The sequence below is a fragment of the Nerophis ophidion genome, linkage group LG25, assembly GCF_033978795.1.
Source record: "Nerophis ophidion isolate RoL-2023_Sa linkage group LG25, RoL_Noph_v1.0, whole genome shotgun sequence".
In the NCBI taxonomy this organism is placed as follows: domain Eukaryota; kingdom Metazoa; phylum Chordata; class Actinopteri; order Syngnathiformes; family Syngnathidae; genus Nerophis; species Nerophis ophidion.
The window spans coordinates 942,636-962,433 of record NC_084635.1 but is presented as its reverse complement, the minus strand read 5'-3'; the positions used below and the strand labels follow the sequence as shown (position 1 = coordinate 962,433).

Sequence of the window (19,798 nt, the reverse complement as noted above, 5' to 3'; positions counted from 1 at the left end):
TCTGTCTTAGGCTAAGATTTGTGGTGTAGATCTGTCTTTGGCTAAGAATTGTGGTGTAGATCTGTCTTTGGCTAAGAATTGTGGTGTAGATCTGTCTTTGGCTAAGAATTGTGGTGTAGATCTGTCTTTGGCTAAGAATTGTGGTGTAGATCTGTCTTTGGCTAAGAAATGTGGTGTAGATCTGTCTTTGGCTAAGAATTGTGGTGTAGATCTGTCTTTGGCTAAGAAATGTGGTGTAGATCTGTCTTTGGCTAAGAATTGTGGTGTAGATCTGTCTTTGGCTAAGAATTGTGGTGTAGATCTGTCTTTGGCTAAGATTTGTGGTGTAGATCTGTCTTTGGCTAAGAATTGTGGTGTAGATCTGTCTTTGGCTTAGAATTGTGGTGTAGATCTGTCTTTGGCTAAGAATTGTGGTGTAGATCTGTCTTTGGCTAAGAATTGTGGTGTAGATCTGTCTTTGGCTAAGAATTGTGGTGTAGATCTGTCTTAGGCTAAGAAATGTGGTGTAGATCTGTCTTTGGCTTAGAATTGTGGTGTAGATCTGTCTTTGGCTTAGAATTATGGTGTAGATCTGTCTTTGGCTTAGAATTATGGTGTAGATCTGTCTTTGGCTGAGAATAAATACTAAATACTAAAACAATAATCAAAAACAGGTGTGCGTCAGAAAGTCAGTGCAGGTGGAGCAAATGAAGTCGCCATGGTGATAAATACAAACAAGGAAGTGCTCAAACAAAGGGATCGGAAGAGTCCAAAAATAACCAAAAGATACGCAAAAAGGACTCGAGAACAAAACTATGTCCGATCCGGGAGGCGGATCGCGACAGATAACTTGTTTATAGAAGTCTTCCTTATCTTTCTTCAGTTTTAAAAGTCTCTCTGTCTCGATGGAGATCTTCCTTTATTACCTCCTGCTTTGATTGAAAGTCCAGTTTAGAAAACTGTCTCATTTTAGATATGTAATCCTCCATGTTAAAAGTGCAAGTGAGAGGAAAAAATAAACACGTGCTGCTCACTCTTGCTGCTTGTTGTCACTTCTTCTGCAGCCGAGTAGTCGCAAGAAGGATCACTAGCGCCCTCTACCACCAGGAGGCGGGAGTCATTTAATGACTCATATTTGACACACGCAGCTACGGTATATTAACTTTTTAGCATATTCAATAGCTTGGACCTTAAAACCTACCGAATAGCTCTTAATCTTCTTCCCTTTATGCGATTTCAAATGATTGAAATCAGCCTCCTCCATTTTGAAAATGATGACAGGTGAAGTGTCACTCGTGACGTGACGAGTTTGACCCGGGGGAAATTCTAGGCATAAGCTAATTATTTTGCGAAACGAGTTTGACGAAGGTGGAAATTCTAGACATGTGCTAATAAAAATAATATTTTGCGAAACGAGTTTAACCTGGTGTTAATCCTGAGCCGGCGGTAATGCTAAGCATGCGCTAATTATTTTGCGAAAGGAGTTTGAACTGGCAGTAATTCTAGGCAGGTGCATACTATATACCCGGCGGCAATTCAAGGAAATACGGTATGTCGACCGAGAAAGGGTGTAACGTTCATATGTTGTCAATATTCAGTGTTTTATCCTTCATAGTTAATATCGTTCATTCTTTATTTCCATGTACATTCTGGGTGTCTCATTCAGTTAAAAAAAATGCTAAATTCCGTTCTATTTTTTAAAGCAGTCTGTCACAATGTTTTTAGCATTCAATCAGACATTAAATATTATCTATCCTAAGAATAGATGTACCGGCCCCCAGACACATATTTTTCTCTAAATTTGCCTAAAAATAATTGCCTGAGCCTGATCTCCCACATAATGCTGTCCTGGACAAAAGTCATATCCTCTTCTATTTGCCACTTTAAAAATACAGAGGACCTGTCATCAGTGGTCGTCATGGCCAACGTTGTGAGCACTAGAGGGGCCCCTTAAGTCAAGGCTCGGCAAACCAAAATGTTGAAAGAGCCATATTGGACCAAAAATACAAAAAAGAAAATCTGTTTGGAGCCGCAAAAAATCAAAAGCCTTATATAAGTCTTATAATGAAGGCAAAACATGATGTAAGTGTCTATATTAGCTATATTAGCCTACTATCAAAGGCGGATACAAATCTTTGTTGACAGAAATGTTTTATTTTTATTTTTATTCTACACATTTTTGGCAACGTTGGAAAACATTAGTAAAACGGAGGCTTCTCACAGGATGACATAACTTCTGGAATTGACTGGCTCAGAATGACCAAAGGTATAGATGTCTTCTTACAATGTATTTAGAATGGTCTGTGCAAGCTGGGTAAAATTTGCTGTGGTCTGGAACAACATGGCACACAAACAATTATGAGAAATGCAGCCAATATTACACACACAGATAATGTGTCATGAGACATGCAAATATTAATGAAATGAACAAAGGATATAAGTAAAGGGAATAAAATGAGCTCAAATATACCTACAAACGAGGCATGATGATGCAATACGTACATACAGCTAGCCTAAATAGCATCTTAGCACCGATTAGTTTGCAGTCATGGTTTGACCAAATATGCCTGATTATCACTCCAGCGAATCAATAAAATCAACAAAGTTCACCTTTTTTGCATTCACACACAGCATAAAACATTTGGTGGACAAAACGAGACAAAGAAAGAAATTGGTAAACCTGCTCAGTGGCCTTGTGGTTAGAGTGTCCGCTCTGAGATCGTTAAGTCGTGAAATCAAATCGGCCGAGTCGTACCAAAGATTATTAAAACACCAAAAATGATTCCCGAGCATGGCCACCGCTGCTGCTCACTGCTCCCCTCACCTCCCAGGGGGTGGACCAAGGGGATGGGTCAAATACAGAGGGTAATTTCACCACATCTAGTGTGTGTGTGTGTGTGTGAGTGACTATCAGGGGTACCTTAACTTTAAATAAGCCTGATAAGCACTGCGGTGACTCAATAAAATCCACAAAGCTCAACAAGCATTCACGCACAGCATAAAACATTTGGTGGACAAAATGAGACAAAGAAGGAAATGAGTAGGGACAAAATAGTGCTTGCCAAATACTTTAACATTAAATATGCCTGATAAACACTCCGGCGAATCAATAAAATCAACGAAGCTCAACAAGCATTCACGCACAGCATAAAATGTTTGTTGGACAAAATGAGACAAAGAAGGAAATGAGTAGGGACAAAATAGTGCTTGCCAAATACTTTAACTTTGAATATGCCTGATAAACACTCCGGCGAATCAATAAAATCAACGAAGCTCAACAAGCATTCACGCACAGCATAAAATGTTTGGGGGACAAAATGAGACAAAGAAGGAAATGAGGACCAAACGGTGCTTGCTGAATACTCTCTTCAGTGAAGCATGTTTAGTATAAAGAGTGGGATTTCTAACAATTAAGAAGGTGTGTGTCATGTTTGTCCTCCAACAGAAACCATAGTAAAACAAAAAATATATATTTTTTTCATCTTTTTCCATTTTCTCGCATCTTTTAAAAAGCTTCAGGGAGCCACTAGGGCGGCGCTAATCAGACTTAAGGCATAATGATGCAATATGTTCACACAGCTCGCCTAAATCGCATGTTAGCATTTATTAGCTTGCAGTCCTGGATTGATCAAATATAAAATATATATTTAAAAAATGTAAATCCTGCTCAGTGGCCTTGTGGCTTGAGTGTCCGCCCTGAGATCGGCAAGTCGTGAGTTCAAACCCCAGCCGAGTCATACTAAAGACTATAAAAATGGGACCCCTCCCCTCCCTGCTTGGCACTCAGCATCAAGGGTTGGAATTGGGGGTTAAAACACCAAAATGATTCCCGAGCGCGGCCACTGCTGCTGCTCATTGCTCCCCTCACCTCCCAGCGGGTGGAAAAAGGGGATGGGTCAAACGCAGAGGGTAATTTCCCCACACCTAGTGTGTGTGTGACTATCAGTGGTACTTTAACAAAGAAGGAAATGAGCAGGACAAAACAGTGCTTGCCAAATACTCTCATCAGTGAAGCATGTTTAGTATAAAGAGTGGGATTTTTAAAGGGGAACATTATCACAATTTCAAACGGGTTAAAAACAATAGAAATCAGTTCCTAGTGGCTTGTTGTACTTTTTGACATTTTTTTTCAAAATTTTACCAGTCTCAGAATATCCCTAAATAAAGCTTTAAAGTGCCTTATTTTCGCCCTCTGCGAAGACACTGGCCATTTCCCTGTGACGTCACACAGTGCTGCCAATGTAAACAAACAATGGGAATACCACAGCAAGATATAGCGACATTAGCTCGGATTCAAACTCGGATTTCAGCGACTTAAGCGATTCAACAGATTACACATGTATTGAAACAGATGGTTGGAGTATGAAAATACTGAAGAAGAAACTGAAGCTATTGACGCTATTCATAGCCATAGCATGGCCGAATAGCTGCGTTAGCATCGCCGGTAAAATGTGCGGACCAAACGATCAGGACTTTCGCATCTTTTGACACTGGAGCAACTTAAATCTGACTGAGGCCATTCCAGAGCAGATGACCACCACCTGCCGGTGACTCCAGCCAGAGCAGACTTGGGACGGTTTTAGGAGGAGACCAAACATGTGTCAGGAACCAAAAAGAGACTTATTTTTTTATGGTCTTCCCACTGTCTCACCAGAGCTGCTGGAACTGCGGGAGGAAAGCCAGCGAGACCTGCAGCGGCTGCAACACGGCCCGCTACTGCGGATCCTTCTGCCAACACAAAGACTGGGAGAGGCACCACCACGTCTGCGGTCAGGGCCTGCAGGGTATGCCGGGGGCCAGCGCCGTCCCGTCCTCGTCCGCCGGGGCGCCCCCGACTCACTCGGAGGGCGCCGCCCCGGGTCCGCTCTCGCTGGCGGCGGGCCAGATGGCGGCCGGCGGCGGCGGCGGGAGCATGTCGGCCAGCCCCAAGGAGAGCAGTTCAAGCAGTGCCTCGCGCTCCACCACCCCGGCAACACCCGCCCTGCTGGACGCCACGTCCCGCTGACCCCCTCCGCCGCCCTCCGCGCAAAACCAAACTGAGGAATCTTCGTCGCACATTGGCCCCTTTTCCCCCATTTTTTCTGACAAAAAACGGTTACCCCTGGCTGTCCCCCATCCCTGGTTTGAGTGTCGTGGTGTAAGTGAGAAGTGACATGTTGGCCCAGAACTCCACTAAGACGAAAGCACGGTCAATGAAGATAAGAGCTGTGGCGAGACAAGATCCTCCACGGGGGGACACAGGACCAATTAGCACTTCAAGTCCCTTTTAATTACGCACCAGTGATAACAGTACCTGGTTCCGTTACCAGGACTGCGATGCAATTACCTCCTCACCAAACTCAACTTAGTAGTTACCAAGCATCTCTTCTACTTTTTTCTGGCTTTAAAAGGGGAGAGAAAGACAAAAAAAACAAAAAACAAAGACAAGTCCAAATAGTCTAAAACAAGAGAAAGTTTTAAACTGCTAACTACCTTGCTAGCGAGCCAAGAAGAAAAAAAATCGACGCCGGACTCACCTCTCTGAACCCAAATGAATTCAAAGATGAAGAACACGAAAAAAAAGCAACAGAATCCAAACCTTTGTATTACACTGCCAAAGTACGCGATTAGGAGAAGCACTCATAACCAAACACAAAGCAACATCACCTCCTCAGCAGATAAGGCAGGCCGAGCGAGAGAGAGAGAGAGAGACACCGTGGACGAGACTTCAGCCGACACTATTGAACTATGGACGACGCTGTGAAACGGACCGAGGCCTCACCACAATAAGAGTTGGGTGAGCGGAACAGGAAGGGGAAAACTACACGGACTCAACTCAGATGAAAGTCAGGCAAAACCCGCTTCAATGTAGCTAGCAAAAGCCAGGTGTTACGTGTCACAGCAGGGGTCAGCGTCTCTTTCGGTCAGTAAAACCTGCCTTTTAATGAATGGCAATTGGAAAAAAAAAGAATGAAACAACAACAAAAAGAATTGATTCATTTCATTTGAATTGAAATACAAAAAAGTATTGGAAAAACAAAGGTTTAGTTTTTTTGCATCAAAAAGCAATAATTTGGATAACTCATGATTACTTAGTTTAAATTGATTTACAAAATAGCCCAATATTTGGAAACAAATGTAGATTATTTTTAGAATGGGAATTGCAAGAAAAAATGCTTTACCTTCATTTCAATTTGAAATAATAAAAAAAAAACAGAATAGAGTTTTTTTCCACGTCAAAAAGCAATATCTGGATCCAGATAATATCATTAATTTAGCAAAAACAAAAGTCAAGGAAAATGAAAAAATAGACCAAAACCAGATTTTTTTTTTTTTTTTTTTTGTGCTGTCAATTAATCAAACTTTAGAATTGGAATTACTCGTGATGAATCACGGATTTTGTATCGGTGAAATTCATTGAACAAAATAACCCAATATTATTTTCAGTTTAATTTCAAATACAAAAAAAAAATATTAAACAGAACAGGGTTTTTTTTTCATGTCAAAACACAATAACTATTTCTAAATATTCTGATTCATATAGAAAAAAACAAAAATCATCAATCAGCAGAAATGAAAAAATGGACCAAAACCAGATTATTTTTTTTAGTGCTGTCATAATAAAACACATTTCAATCAGATTAATCACACTTTAGAATGGGAATTAATCCTGATTAATCACAGATTGTTAGTCGCTTGTTGAGGTGAAATTAATTTACAAAATAGCCCAATATTTGGATACAAATGCAATTTATTTTCAGAATGGCAATTGCAAAAAAAATGGGTTATCTTAATTTTAATTTGGAATACAAAAAAAAAAATTTTAAAATTGAAAAACACAGCAGGGGGTTTATTCACGTCAAAAAGCAATATCTAAATCTAGATATTATCATTCATATAGCAAAAACAAAAACCAGTGAAAAGGAAAAAATGGACCAAAACCAGATTTTGCTTTTAGTGCTGTCAAAATAAAACACATTTCAATCAGATTAATCACACTTTAGAATTGGAATTACTCGTGATGAATCACAGATTTGTAGTCGCTTGTTGAGGTGAAATTAATTTACTAAATAGCCCGATATTTGGAGGCAAATGCAATTCATTTTCTTTTTAATTTGAAATACAAAAAAATATATGTTAAAAAACAGAACAGGAAGAGCACAAGAAAGGAAGTGAACTAAAACACAGAAAAAAATAAAAACTAAGGAAAGAATAGTCCTGCCCATTTGAATTTGGATTAATTTTGATTAATTAGAAATTATTACTTGCTCGCAAAATGTTCATTTAATTTATAAAAGAGCCCAATATTTGGACACAAATGCAATTTTATTGTTAGAATGGGGAAAAAAACAACTGGTTTACCTCAATTTTATTTTGAAAACATTTTTTTTTTCATTCTTTTGGGGGATGGTGGGAGGTTCACGTCAAAAAGCATTAACTAGATCTAGATTTGATCTTTCATATGGCAAAAATAAAAGATCAGAAATAAGCAGAAACAATAAAAATGGACCAAAAACGGATGTTTTTTTTTTTAACTTCTGTCATTTTTTACAATTTTAAAAATATGATTTATCACACTTTACAATTTGGATTAATTAGGATTAAGCACAGATTATGATTTGCTTACAATATTTAGGGTAATTTAGAAAAGAGCCAAATATTTGGATACAAATGCAATTTATTGTCAGAATGTCATAAAAAAACAATATTTCTTATTTAAATGCACGACATTAGTTTTTGTTGTATTTATTTAAAAATGTTAGAAACTCCACGCATGGACCGGATCACTGGAACAAAATCAATTTTTTGATTAGTGCACGTTTGTACATGCCTCATGCAATAATTGTTGTGATTAATCACTGAGTTTACTTCTTACTTTTGGTGACCAAAACCCTCCGAAATCCAGGGTTTGGCTAAAATGAGGGCTATAACAACATTTTTCCAAATTTACACATTTTAATCGATGTTAAAATCCATTAATTTAATGGGAAAGAAGTGGTTCAGTAATTTCTTTGTATGTCTTTTTGAAGCACAAATGAACGCATCCAAAAGATCCATTTCCTGACACAACAGGGCAGTGACCCCAGTTTGACATGCAAGACAAGCACTGGATGAAATGTCCCTTTGCCTTTTTAACGCTGACGCAGCAGGAAGGGGCTAAAAACATAAGATAGCGCTTTTTAATTGTCATTTAAAAACCTTGACACTAATCATCGGGAGTTTGGCATTATTTGCGTTTATTGTCACATTCTTAGTTTTATTATTATCACCACATTGTTTTTTCGTCAAGAAACGTCAGCTTTTGGATCGGTTTTTGGTGCGTTTTTTTCTGCTGATTCGTGATTTTGGGGGGAGTTACTGCTTTTCAACATGAAAAAAAAGAAAACTTTGTAGTATTTCGTAATAAAATGCAGATTTTTTTGATCGCTATTTTTTGGGGGGATTGTTTGTCTTTCTATTTGTAATTTTTAATTATTATTATTATTATTTTTTTTTTATTATTAATCAGTCCATCAAACTAATACTCAATAATACCATAATAATACAATTCAAATTCCAAAACCAAATCCGACCCAGCGACATTCAGACTAGCAATTGAGAGGACACACAAACATGACACAAAACAATCCAAAAGTAGTCAAAAGAAAAATGAATAATTTCAACAACAGTATCATTATTAATAAGAATTCCAACATAGTAGTGATTATAAATCCCTCATGTACATAATCATCACAACTGTGTTGTGGTTTGTGCAGCCCTTTGAGATACTAGTGATTTAGGGCTATATAAATAATCATTGATTGATTGATAAATAAAAAATAAACTCTTTTTTTTTTTTAAATAATACTGCACCGCATATCACAAGCTTGTCGACACATTGTGTCCAATATTTTCCACAAAAATAAAATAAGTCACATTTTAGGTTAACTTAATAATCCCAAAAAAATGAATAATGGATCCCTATTCTAGTTCTATTTCTATTCATAGATGGAATATTCAATGACCCAAAAATACGCTGACCCAGCAAAAACAGTTCCGTGTACCTTCTGTTCATTTTTTTTTTTTTCCAATTCTGAAACACAAATCAAAAAATAAAATTAGAGCCGTTTTTCGATGTTTATTACGTATGGCAGATTTTCAAACAAACAAAAAGGGGTTGATTTTCATTCAATTATTGCCATAAAATTGGATTTGGTGCTGTTTTCCTTCTATGGAGTTGTATTTTTCCAGATAAACGCAAAAATGTGCAAAAATGCGTTGTTATCTGTGTGATGACAAATTGAACCGGAAGCAGTATTTTAGCCTTTCCCTTGTTTTTAGCACAATGCTAACATAGCATGTTCAGCAGGAGTCCCATTCTTTCTATTTTCATTTCTAAAACAAAACTCAAGTTCCAATGATTGTCACACACACACACACACACACACACACTAGGTGTGGCAAAGTTATTCTCTGCATTTGACCCATCAACCTTGATCACCCCCTGGGAGGTGAGGGGAGCAGTGAGCAGCAGCGGTGGCCGCGTCCGGGAATCATTTTTGGTGATTTAACCCCCAATCCCAAGCCTTGATGCTGAGTGCCAAGCAGGGAGGTCAAGAGTCCCATTTCTAATAGTGTTTGGTATGACTCTGCCGGGGTTTCAACTCACAACCTACCAATCTCAGGCTACTAGGCCACTGAGTATGTAAGTTGGGCAACTATTTAATTATACATCCTGCTGAACAAAGATGTCAGCGTTATTCTAAAAACATGCTAAACACAAATGAAAGGCTGAAATACTGCTTTCGGTTCCATTCGTCATCACACATAACCATGAATTTTAGCACTTTTTTTTTTTTTTTTTGCTTTTATCTGGAAAAATTCCAATACATCAAAGCAAAACAGCACGAAATCCAATTTCATGGAAATATTTCAATGAAAATCAACCCTTTTTTTTGAAGATGTCAGGTTCAAACACTGATGACATCTATTAAACAAGACAAGAAGCAAGGAATTAAAGAGAAACAGAATTAAAATTTGACTCAATTGAGTAGAGATGTCTGGACTGTACTCTTTGTACAGTCTCACCACGCTCTGACGATTGATTGATTGAAAGTTTTATTTTTAGATTGCACAGTACAGTACATATTTTGTACAATTGACCACTAAATGGTAACACCCCAATAAGTTTCTCAACTTGTTTAAGTCGGGGTCCACGTAAATCAATTCATGGCCGAAAGATTGTACGCCTCCTCTTTTATTTGGACTTTCCCTGATTACGTGGCAGCAGCTGTTTCTAAGGCAGGTGGTCGTAAACAAACATCGCCTTTGAGAAAAAACAGTTCACAGAAAAGGTCGCCTGGAGGGGAGTCTGGTCCCGCTTCCTCTCTGCTTTGCAGTTGTCGGGTCAAAGACAAGATCTTTATGCTGGTTACAATACAGCAAAGAAACACAACACCTTCATGTTGCTTCCCACCCTACACAGTGCAGTTTTAAACACCTTATTCTTGGTAGGAGCAAAGATCTTTATGCTGGTTACAATACAGCAAAGAAACACAACACCTTCATGTTGCTTCCCACCCTACACAGTGCAGTTTTACACACCTTATTCTTGGTAGGAGCAAAGATCTTTATGCTGGTTACAATACAGCAAAGAAACATAACACCTTCATGTTGCTTCCCACCCTACACAGTGCAGTTTTACACACCTTATTCTTGGTAGGAGCAAAGATCTTTATGCTGGTTACAATACAGCAAAGAAACACAACACCTTCATGTTGCTTCCCACCCTACACAGTGCAGTTTTAAACACCTTATTCTTGGTAGGAGCAAAGATCTTTATGCTGGTTACAATACAGCAAAGAAACACAACACCTTCATGTTGCTTCCCACCCTACACAGTGCAGTTTTACACACCTTATTCTTGGTAGGAGCAAAGATCTTTATGCTGGTTACAATACAGCAAAGAAACATAACACCTTCATGTTGCTTCCCACCCTACACAGTGCAGTTTTACACACCTTATTCTTGGTAGGAGCAAAGATCTTTATGCTGGTTACAATACAGCAAAGAAACACAACACCTTCATGTTGCTTCCCACCCTACACAGTGCAGTTTTACACACCTTATTCTTGGTAGGAGCAAAGATCTTTATGCTGGTTACAATACAGCAAAGAAACACAACACCTTCATGTTGCTTCCCACCCTACACAGTGCAGTTTTACACACCTTATTCTTGGTAGGAGCAAAGATCTTTATGCTGGTTACAATACAGCAAAGAAACACAACACCTTCATGTTGCTTCCCACCCTACACAGTGCAGTTTTACACACCTTATTCTTGGTAGGAGCAAAGGCAGCTTTTGTCTTCGCGCCGGGAACTCACGGCAACGCAACGTTTTGTGATAACTTGGATCAAATCTGCCATATATATATATATATTAAAAAATAAATGTAGATTTAGCGTTTCGGAATTGGAAATAGAATAAACGGGAAGGTACACGGACCAAAAACATATGAGAGCGTTGTTTTTATTTGAATGTTTCTTCTTATTTTTGAGGTGACCTTTACACCTTCACATTCACACGATTGAACAGACGGAGCCGAGAGAAGCCGGACTATCCTCGCTTTCTACCTCCCTTCCCCCGAATCCTTGCTCTTTGGCCCCACCCCTTTGACTCGAGACCGTCCTCCTTTCCCCGCCTGCTTTGGGACCAAACGCCGGAGCGGGAAAATGCTGGAATGAGGGAGAGAGGAAAAAAAGGATCCCACCTGCTTGTAGATATTGTTCCTCTTTGGATATTTTGTTGTCGCTGATGTCCACACGTGCTGCCCTTGTGTATATCCAGAAATGGCATTTTTTTGGTGTGTGTGTTACCGTTCATTTCCCCTCATCGCCATTCGGGCTTTGTGCTCCTGATTTGATTTGTTGTGTCTGTATTAATGAGACGGAAGCCCTTTTTTTTGTAGAATATTTTGTATTGCTGGCATTGTGTGACAGCGAGAGGACGGAGGTGCAATATGAAGAGAATTCAGCTACTGAATGGAACCTCAGCAACTGCCCATAGGGTGTCATATAATATAGAAACATAGAAATATATTTAAAGTAACATCAGTAACTTAATGTGAATGTACATAGTATTTAAAGAGGTCCAAAAAAATGTGTTTGCCAAATAACAGAAACCTTTAAAGTTTAATGTTCTTTCTCACAGTGCATTTGTTTCTCCGATTGTTCTTTTTGTTTTTCAGACCATTCAACCATTGGCATGAAATCCAGAAGTCATGTGACACGGGGGTTGAAGGGCTATGGCGTCTAAACGGTGGCAAATGCTGCGGACATACAGTAAATGCCAATTTGCGTGCAGAAAGAGTCAGGCGTTTTTTGTTTAGCCTTGTTTTTGATGCCATACCCATGTGACACACAGTCTGGGCGCACGCACAAAGAGAGACTAAGGGTATGGCATTCAAACTGTGCCAAAATATGCATGCAAATACTGTATCTTAATATATAAGGGTATGGCGTGGGAATTGTGCCGTTGTTTTGACGCCATACCCTGGATGAGCGCACTTACAGAGACTAAGGGTATGGCTTTCAAACAGTCCCAAAATCCACGTGCATGTATATCTTAATCTATAAGGGTATGGCATGCAGATGTTCTCGTTGTTTTGATGCCATACCCATGTGACACACAATCTGGGCGCACACACATAGAGAGACTAAGGGCATGGCATTGAAACAGTTCCAAAATATACGTGCATAGAACTGTATCTTAATATATAAAGGTATGGCGTGGGAATTGTGCCGTTGTTTTGACGCCATACCCTGGGGCGAACGCACATAGGGAGACTAAGGGTATGGCATTCAAAAAGTGCAAAAAAATCTGCGTGCATGTACATATTAATCTATAAGAGTATGGCGTGCGGATTGTGCCGTTGTTTTGATGCCATACCCTGGGCGCACGCACGTAGAGAGACTTAAGGGTATGGCTTTCAAACAGTCCCAAAATCCACATGCATGTATATTTTAATCTATAAGGGTATATGGTGTGCGGATTGTGCAGTTGTTTTGATGCCATACCCATGTGACACACAGTCTGGGCACACACACATGGAGAGACTAAGGGTATGGCATTCAAACAGTGCCAAAATCCGCGTGCATGTACAGTTTAACTTAGTCGATAGGGGTATGGCGTGCGGGTTTTGCAGTTGTTTGGTGCCATACCCATGTGACACACAGTCTGGGCGCACGCAGGCACATAGAGAGACTAAGGGTATGGCATTCAAACAGTGCCAAAATCTGCATGCATATATACTATGTCTGGATATATAAGGGTATGGCGTGCGGATGTTGCTGTTGTTTTGACACCATACCCCTGTGACACACAGTCAGAGAGGGGCCAAACAGTTTTATACACACACTGTTTTGCCGCCATACCCCTGTGCTGAATTTGCTACCGTTTTGACGCAGTGCCCACATTCTGCCCGTATATATGTGTAGAGAGACCAGCGGTATGGCATTGAAACATGGTCCCGTATATATGTGTAGAGAGACCAGCGGTATGGCATTGAAACATGGTCCCGTATATATGTGTAGAGAGACCAGGGGTATGGCATTGAAACATGGTCAAAATCCACGATCATATTTATTCCACAATTTGGGTATTGTTTCGATGCCTTAACCCTGTGTCGCACAGTCCGTGCTAGCGCAAAAACGTACAGACGCCACACCCACGCCGTTGTTTGTAAGGGCGTAGGTTTGCACACCGTAGAGGCTACGTCTATTTCGGCAGTCTTTTAATGCCATACAGTCCGGACCATGGGTATGGCATTCAAACAGTACCAAAATCCATGCACAAATATATCCTAATACATAGGGGTATGGCTTGCGGATTTTGCTGTTGTGTTGATGCCATACCCCTTTGTTACATCGTCAGTACACACAGTGTTTTGCCGCACAGTCCGCACGTGAAAGGGTACTTTCTACAAACGTGCGGATTTTGCCGCTGTTTCTGACGCCATACCCCTGTGTCACACAACCAGAGTCCATGCATGCAGAGAAACCAAAGGTATGGCATTCGAACTGTGCCAAAATCCTAATTATACCACACTCGTGGCACTGTTTTAACGCCACACCCCCGTGTCACACAGTTAGCGTGAGTGCATGAGTCCATGGCTTTTATGTGCTTGGCACAGTTTTGACGTCCTAACCCTGCGGCACGCAGTCAAACAAAGTCCCCGGGCGGTGAGGCCACACCCGCGCATAGAGGGGTTTCTAAGGGCTGCAGATGTTGCCACCATAACCCTCTTTTGGTACTGTTTTACAACCATACCTCTGTGTCACACAGTCCGTGCGTATGCAGAGAGACCAGGTATTCTCGCATTATCGACGCCATACCCCTGTGTCACACTTTAGGTTTGCACGCGCCGATTACCACGTTCAAACCGATCAAGGGTGCATGAACCGCATGACTTCCAGGACTGACCGAATAAGGCTTTAACAAACCGTATTTATTTTCAGTGAAACGCACTTCCTTAGCACCTCTTCTGGCAAATCCGACATTGTGGGGACTCGGTTCATATAATCCAAACCAAATTTAGAATAGGTCCGAAAACATTGCCGCTTTTTTTTTTTTTTTGTAGCAAAAGTTCCCCGTGTGACCTTTTTTCTCTTCGCCGCTGTTTTGGTATGTTTGGTTCCTCCGGCTGCAGGAAACTTTTCCTCGGCCGGATTGAAGGATTAGCCAGTATACCAGCTATTCTCGCATTCTCGATGCCATACCCCTGTGTCACACAGTGTTTTTTGGTTTTTGTGCGCGGATTACCCGCCATCCGGGGGGAAGCACGTTCAAACCCATCAAGGGTGCATGAACCGCAGGACTTCCAGGACTGACCGAATCAACATTTAACAAACCGTATTTATTTTCAGTGAAACACACTTCCTTAGCACGTCTTCTGGCAAATCCGACATTGTGGGGACTCGGTTCATATAATCCAGGGGTGTCCAAAGTGCGACCAGGGGGCCATTTGCGGCCCGCAGGTCATTTTTTTACGGCCCCACGGCACATTTTCAGAATATTATGGAAAAATATTTAGAACATAAAAAGTGGTATAAAAGGGCAAACAGGTGAAATGTTTCGAGAACATGTTGCAATGTTTACTCCATGCAGGCTGTTTCTTTCTTTAAAAAAATAATAATAGTGAATCAAAGTCAATTATGAATTATTGACCAAATCAAGGCTCCAATTACGTCACATTAAATATTCCACTTTGAGATATTTTGGGGGGCAAATGTTGCATATTTTGAGCTGTTTTTTTTTTTTTTCTCAAAGAAGGGCCTAAAACGAACAAACAAAAAACATAAACTACAAAAAACTTACGATTGATGAATAGATCTGAAGTTGATCTGGAGACCATTGTGGTAAAAAACCCAACATTATTTATTTTTTAACACTTTGAGTAGGACCCCTTAGGATCAGTGTGTTTTGTTTTTAAGTGTCATTGCAAAAAAATAATAGGGAGTTAAAATCAATGTTGTTATGGATTATTGACCTTTTTACGGCTCCAATTATTATATAATCTCAAACATTGTACTTGAACATTTTATTGGGTGAAAATATTGCATATTTTGTGTTTTTTTCCATAAAAAAACTTGGTTTGAAAAAAAGAGCATACAACTTAAATATTAAAAAAGTCATATTAACAGATAGACTTAATGTTGATCTAGAGATTTAAAAGTTGAATAATAATACAGATAATGATACTGAATAATGACACATTTTTAACATTTTTACCAAAACCCTTTGGGTCTCCGGGATCAAGCCTGAGTGGAGGCCTAAATGTATTTTTTTTATACTTGTATTGCTTTTTAAAATAAACGGCCGCCGCTTGCTTTGATTTTTCAGTGTGCAGCCCTCAGTGGAAAAAGTTTGGACACCCCTGATATAATCCAAACCAAATTTAGAATAGGTCCGAAAACATTACTGCTTTTTTTTTTAAGCAAAGTTCTACGTGTGACCTTTTTTTGTCCGCCGCTGTTGTGGTGTGTTCGGTTCCTCCGGCTGCAGGAAACTCTTCCACGGTCGCATTGAACCCTTAACCAGTATCAAGCTTACATTCGACTCCTGTGTGTCTCAATGACAATCCTGCTTCTACCCATTCTTTGCAAAAGCCTGAAGGGGGATTGAAGGCTCACTTATTGCTTATCGGCAACCTTGTTTGGTTTTTTTTACTCGATGGAAAAAGTACATTTTGTCAAAAAACACCTGAGCCAAAACCCACCAGGATTTCAAGCTCTTGCATTACAATCTGAGACACAATGCAAATAATCCGTGTAGCATTTTTTTGTATTGGCCACAAAAGAGCCTCCTTTTTACTCGCTACCTCCTGAGAGCATACAGCTAATCACCCGGAGGGTCTTGACCTGGACTTTGAAAAGGACAACCGTGGACTTGCAGAGCAGACTTTTCGGTCATGGAAAGGCCTTGCCATCGTATTCCCTCGGACGTCCTCGCAAACATATCAGCATTGAGCACGCCACGCCATTGTTATCCAAAAAGCGCAGACCAAAGTACTCCTGCATCGAGCTGATGTGAGGACGAACCAGACAGGACCAGCTTCGCCGCAGTTAACCAAATAAACTTCAAAAAAACCAGAAAACAAGAACTGAAATGCGGAGTTGTGCGCTTTTTTGAACGAAGCCCACTGGTTGGATATCCTCGCAGTTACAAAGCCTTGCAGAGATCATAAGAATGCACGACGTTTTTGTTTTTGTTCCGTTTTCGGTCGTACTTGAAACCCTCCGAGCTTTAAGAGAGATTTGCGACGTGTAGCAACAACTTTCTGGGGGAAAATGCTGCGTTTGTGAACCAAACGTTACGATGGCAACGCCTTTCCAGCTTCGTCTGCCTGGAAGCCCCTCAAAGAAACACTTAGAAATGACCAAAATTCAACCTTCATTTCTCTGTTTTTCCAAAAAAAGAAGAAGAAAAAAAAAAAGTCTAACTGTGCTTTTTCACGAAAACAGATTTTTTTTTGACGTACTTTTCTCTGCACTCTGGTTGTGTGCTTTTGCGAGATTCTCACTATTCATGCGTGCTTGACATGAAGAAAAAGCATGTTTAGCAGCTTGCCATTTTGTAGCATCCTATACCCGTATCTTTACCAATGACATTTCAAGTTTCATCCAAAGTGATGATGCATCCTTCCTCTCAAACGCTGATGACTGGTGCACCCAAAAAAAAGAAAAAAAGCCATGGCTCCTCTTTTTTATCTTTACATAAAGGGTGTTTTTTTTTCTTTCTTTCATTCTATACTGTATTGTGCAATACATTATGGCAGAAAAAACAAGTTTCTGTAGGAAAGGTCGACTGAAAATCTCTCTCTTTTTTTATTTTTATGAAGTAAACTGTGCCAGAGGAATTAAATTCTGATTTGTATTTATTTCTTGCATGCTTTCCTCCCTGTTGCTAATACCGCTCTTTAACTGTTCGCTCTGTTGGATGTGTGAAGCTGTAAAAAATTCTAATTCAGGTTATTGTCTGTGATGAACAATGTAACTGTGTAATTAAAATATCAAATGAAATACGTGCGTGGGCTGATTTCCTTTACAGGCCCCAAAAGGTTAAAAAACAACAACTGTATTGCCAAAAGTATTTGGCCACCTGCCTTGACTCACATATTAACTTGATTGGATCTCAATCTCCCTTCTATTTCATCCTAAAAGGTGTTTCATTGGGTTCAGGTCAAGACTCTGTGCAGGCCAGTCAAGTTCATCCGCACCATGTCTTTATGGACCTTGTTTTATGCACTGGCGCACAGTCATGTTTGGAAGGGGCCCCGCTCCAAACTGTCCCCACAAGGTTGGGAGTATGGAATTGTCCAAAATGACGCCATAATTCCTCCTCCACCGAAATTCCCACTCTGCATAATGCAGTCCAAAATGTAGCGTTCTCCTGGCAACCTCCAAACCCAGACCTGTCCATCAGATTGCAGGATGGAAAAGCGTGATTCATCACCCCAGAGAAGGCGTCTCCACTGTCATACCAAAGACTATAAAAATGGGAGCCATTACCTATCTGCTTGGCACTCAGCATCAAGGGTTGAAATTGGGGGTTAAATCACCAAAAAGTATTCCTGGGCGTGGCCACCGCTGCCGCCCACTGCTCCCCTCACCTCCAAGGGGGTGATCAAGCGTGATGGGTCAATGTGTTTGTGACAATCATTGGTTCTTTAACTTTGACTTTTAACTCTAGAGTCCATTGGGGAGGTGCTTCACACCACTGCATCCCACGCTTTGCATTGGAAACCCATTCCATGAAGCTCTCTGCGTTCTGTACGTGGGCTAATTGGAAGGTCACATGAAGTTTGGAGCTCTGTAGCAACTGACTGTGCAGAAAGTCGGCGACCTCTCCTTATAAGTCCCCTATCGGGTTCAGGTCAGGACTCTGTGCAGGCCAGTCAAGTTCATCTACATCAGACCCTGTCATCCATGTCTTGTTTTGTGCAAGGTCCTTAAATGTTACCAACATATTTTTGGTATCCTGGAGCATTCAAAGTTCCTTTCACTGGAACTAAGGGGCCAAACCCTACTCCTGAATAACAACCCCACATCATAATTCCTCCGCTGACCCCTCTCTTGTCAGTTGACATGTCCTACAACTTGGTGGCTGAGTTGCTGTTGTTCCCAAACGCTTTCATGTTCTTATATATACAGTTGACTTTGGAATATTTAGGAGCGAGGAAATTTCATGACTGGGTTTGGAAATCACTGAGAGCGGCAAATTCTTTCACAAATGTTTGTAGAAACATTCTCCATGCCTAAGTGCTTGATTTGATACACCTGTGGCCGGGCCAAGTGACCACGACACCTAATTCTAAACACCTGTGGCCAAATACTTTAGGCACTACACTATATATATATATACATATATATTTTATTTATTGTTTTCATACAAACCGGGAGTGTCTAAAATGTGGCCCTGGCCCCTTTCTACAAATATGATTTGGAAAAAAAAAATATGTTAAGAAGTTTGATATAAGAGCAATAAAAGCAAAAATGTGGAACATTCACTCTAATAACATCAAGATGCCATATTATTTGTTAATTTATCGATGAATGTTTTTTTCTTCTTTGAAGCTGTAATTGCTTATTATGATCAACGTCATCTTGAATTATTGTCCTATTCAAGGGATTTCCCATCAAGTATTCGCCTTTGGAATATTTTCATAGGAAAATGTTGCATATTTTGTCTGTGTAATCATTCAAAAATATTTTTTTTCTTAGACAAAAGGCCCAAAATCAAATAAAAACAAAACATGAAAAATACTATCGATGGATACATCTGAAGTTTATCTGGAGACCTTAGCATTTGAAAATAAATATTTTTTAAACATTTTAATGAGTGGGGCGTTTTTGGATCCCCAAGAAATTTTGTGGGATTTTTTAAAAAAAATAATGCATTAAATTTTTATTTTTTTTTATGAATTATTGACTTATTTAAGGCGTTGATTATTTCACATCAAATATTCTACTCGTAACATTTTTTGGGGGAAAAATGTGCGTATATGTCTTTTTGCCATGTTTTTTTATTTTTCACAAAAAAAGGCATTAACATGAAATCAATAAAAAAATAGACTGGAAGTTGATCTCGAGATTTAAGCGTTAAATGAAAAAAATATGATAGGACTTTCTTTTTTTTTTTTAACATTTTTATGACTGACAACTTGCGGGTCGCTGGGACCAAACTTGAGGGAAGCTCTAGAGCAGGGGTGTCCACACTTTTTCTGCAGGCGAGCTACTTTTCAATTGACCAAGTCGAGGAGATCTACCTCATTCCTATTTATCATTTATATTTATTTATTTA

At 39.8% G+C, this 19,798-nt stretch overlaps 1 protein-coding gene across 6 annotated transcripts in view; it reads left to right on the top strand.

Annotated features, from left to right (window-relative positions):
* Nucleotides 1-17,517, top strand: part of cbfa2t3 (CBFA2/RUNX1 partner transcriptional co-repressor 3) — a 169,660-nt gene extending 152,143 nt beyond the window's left edge. For all 6 annotated transcript variants that reach the window (XM_061887515.1, XM_061887514.1, XM_061887513.1 and 3 more), the window contains one exon: nt 4,634-17,517. In XM_061887515.1, coding sequence (XP_061743499.1) covers nt 4,634-4,984 — 351 coding nt within the window. In that variant the 3' untranslated portion in view covers nt 4,985-17,517. The remainder of the gene's footprint in view (nt 1-4,633) is intronic.
* The last annotated feature ends 2,281 nt before the right edge of the window (nt 17,518-19,798 follow it).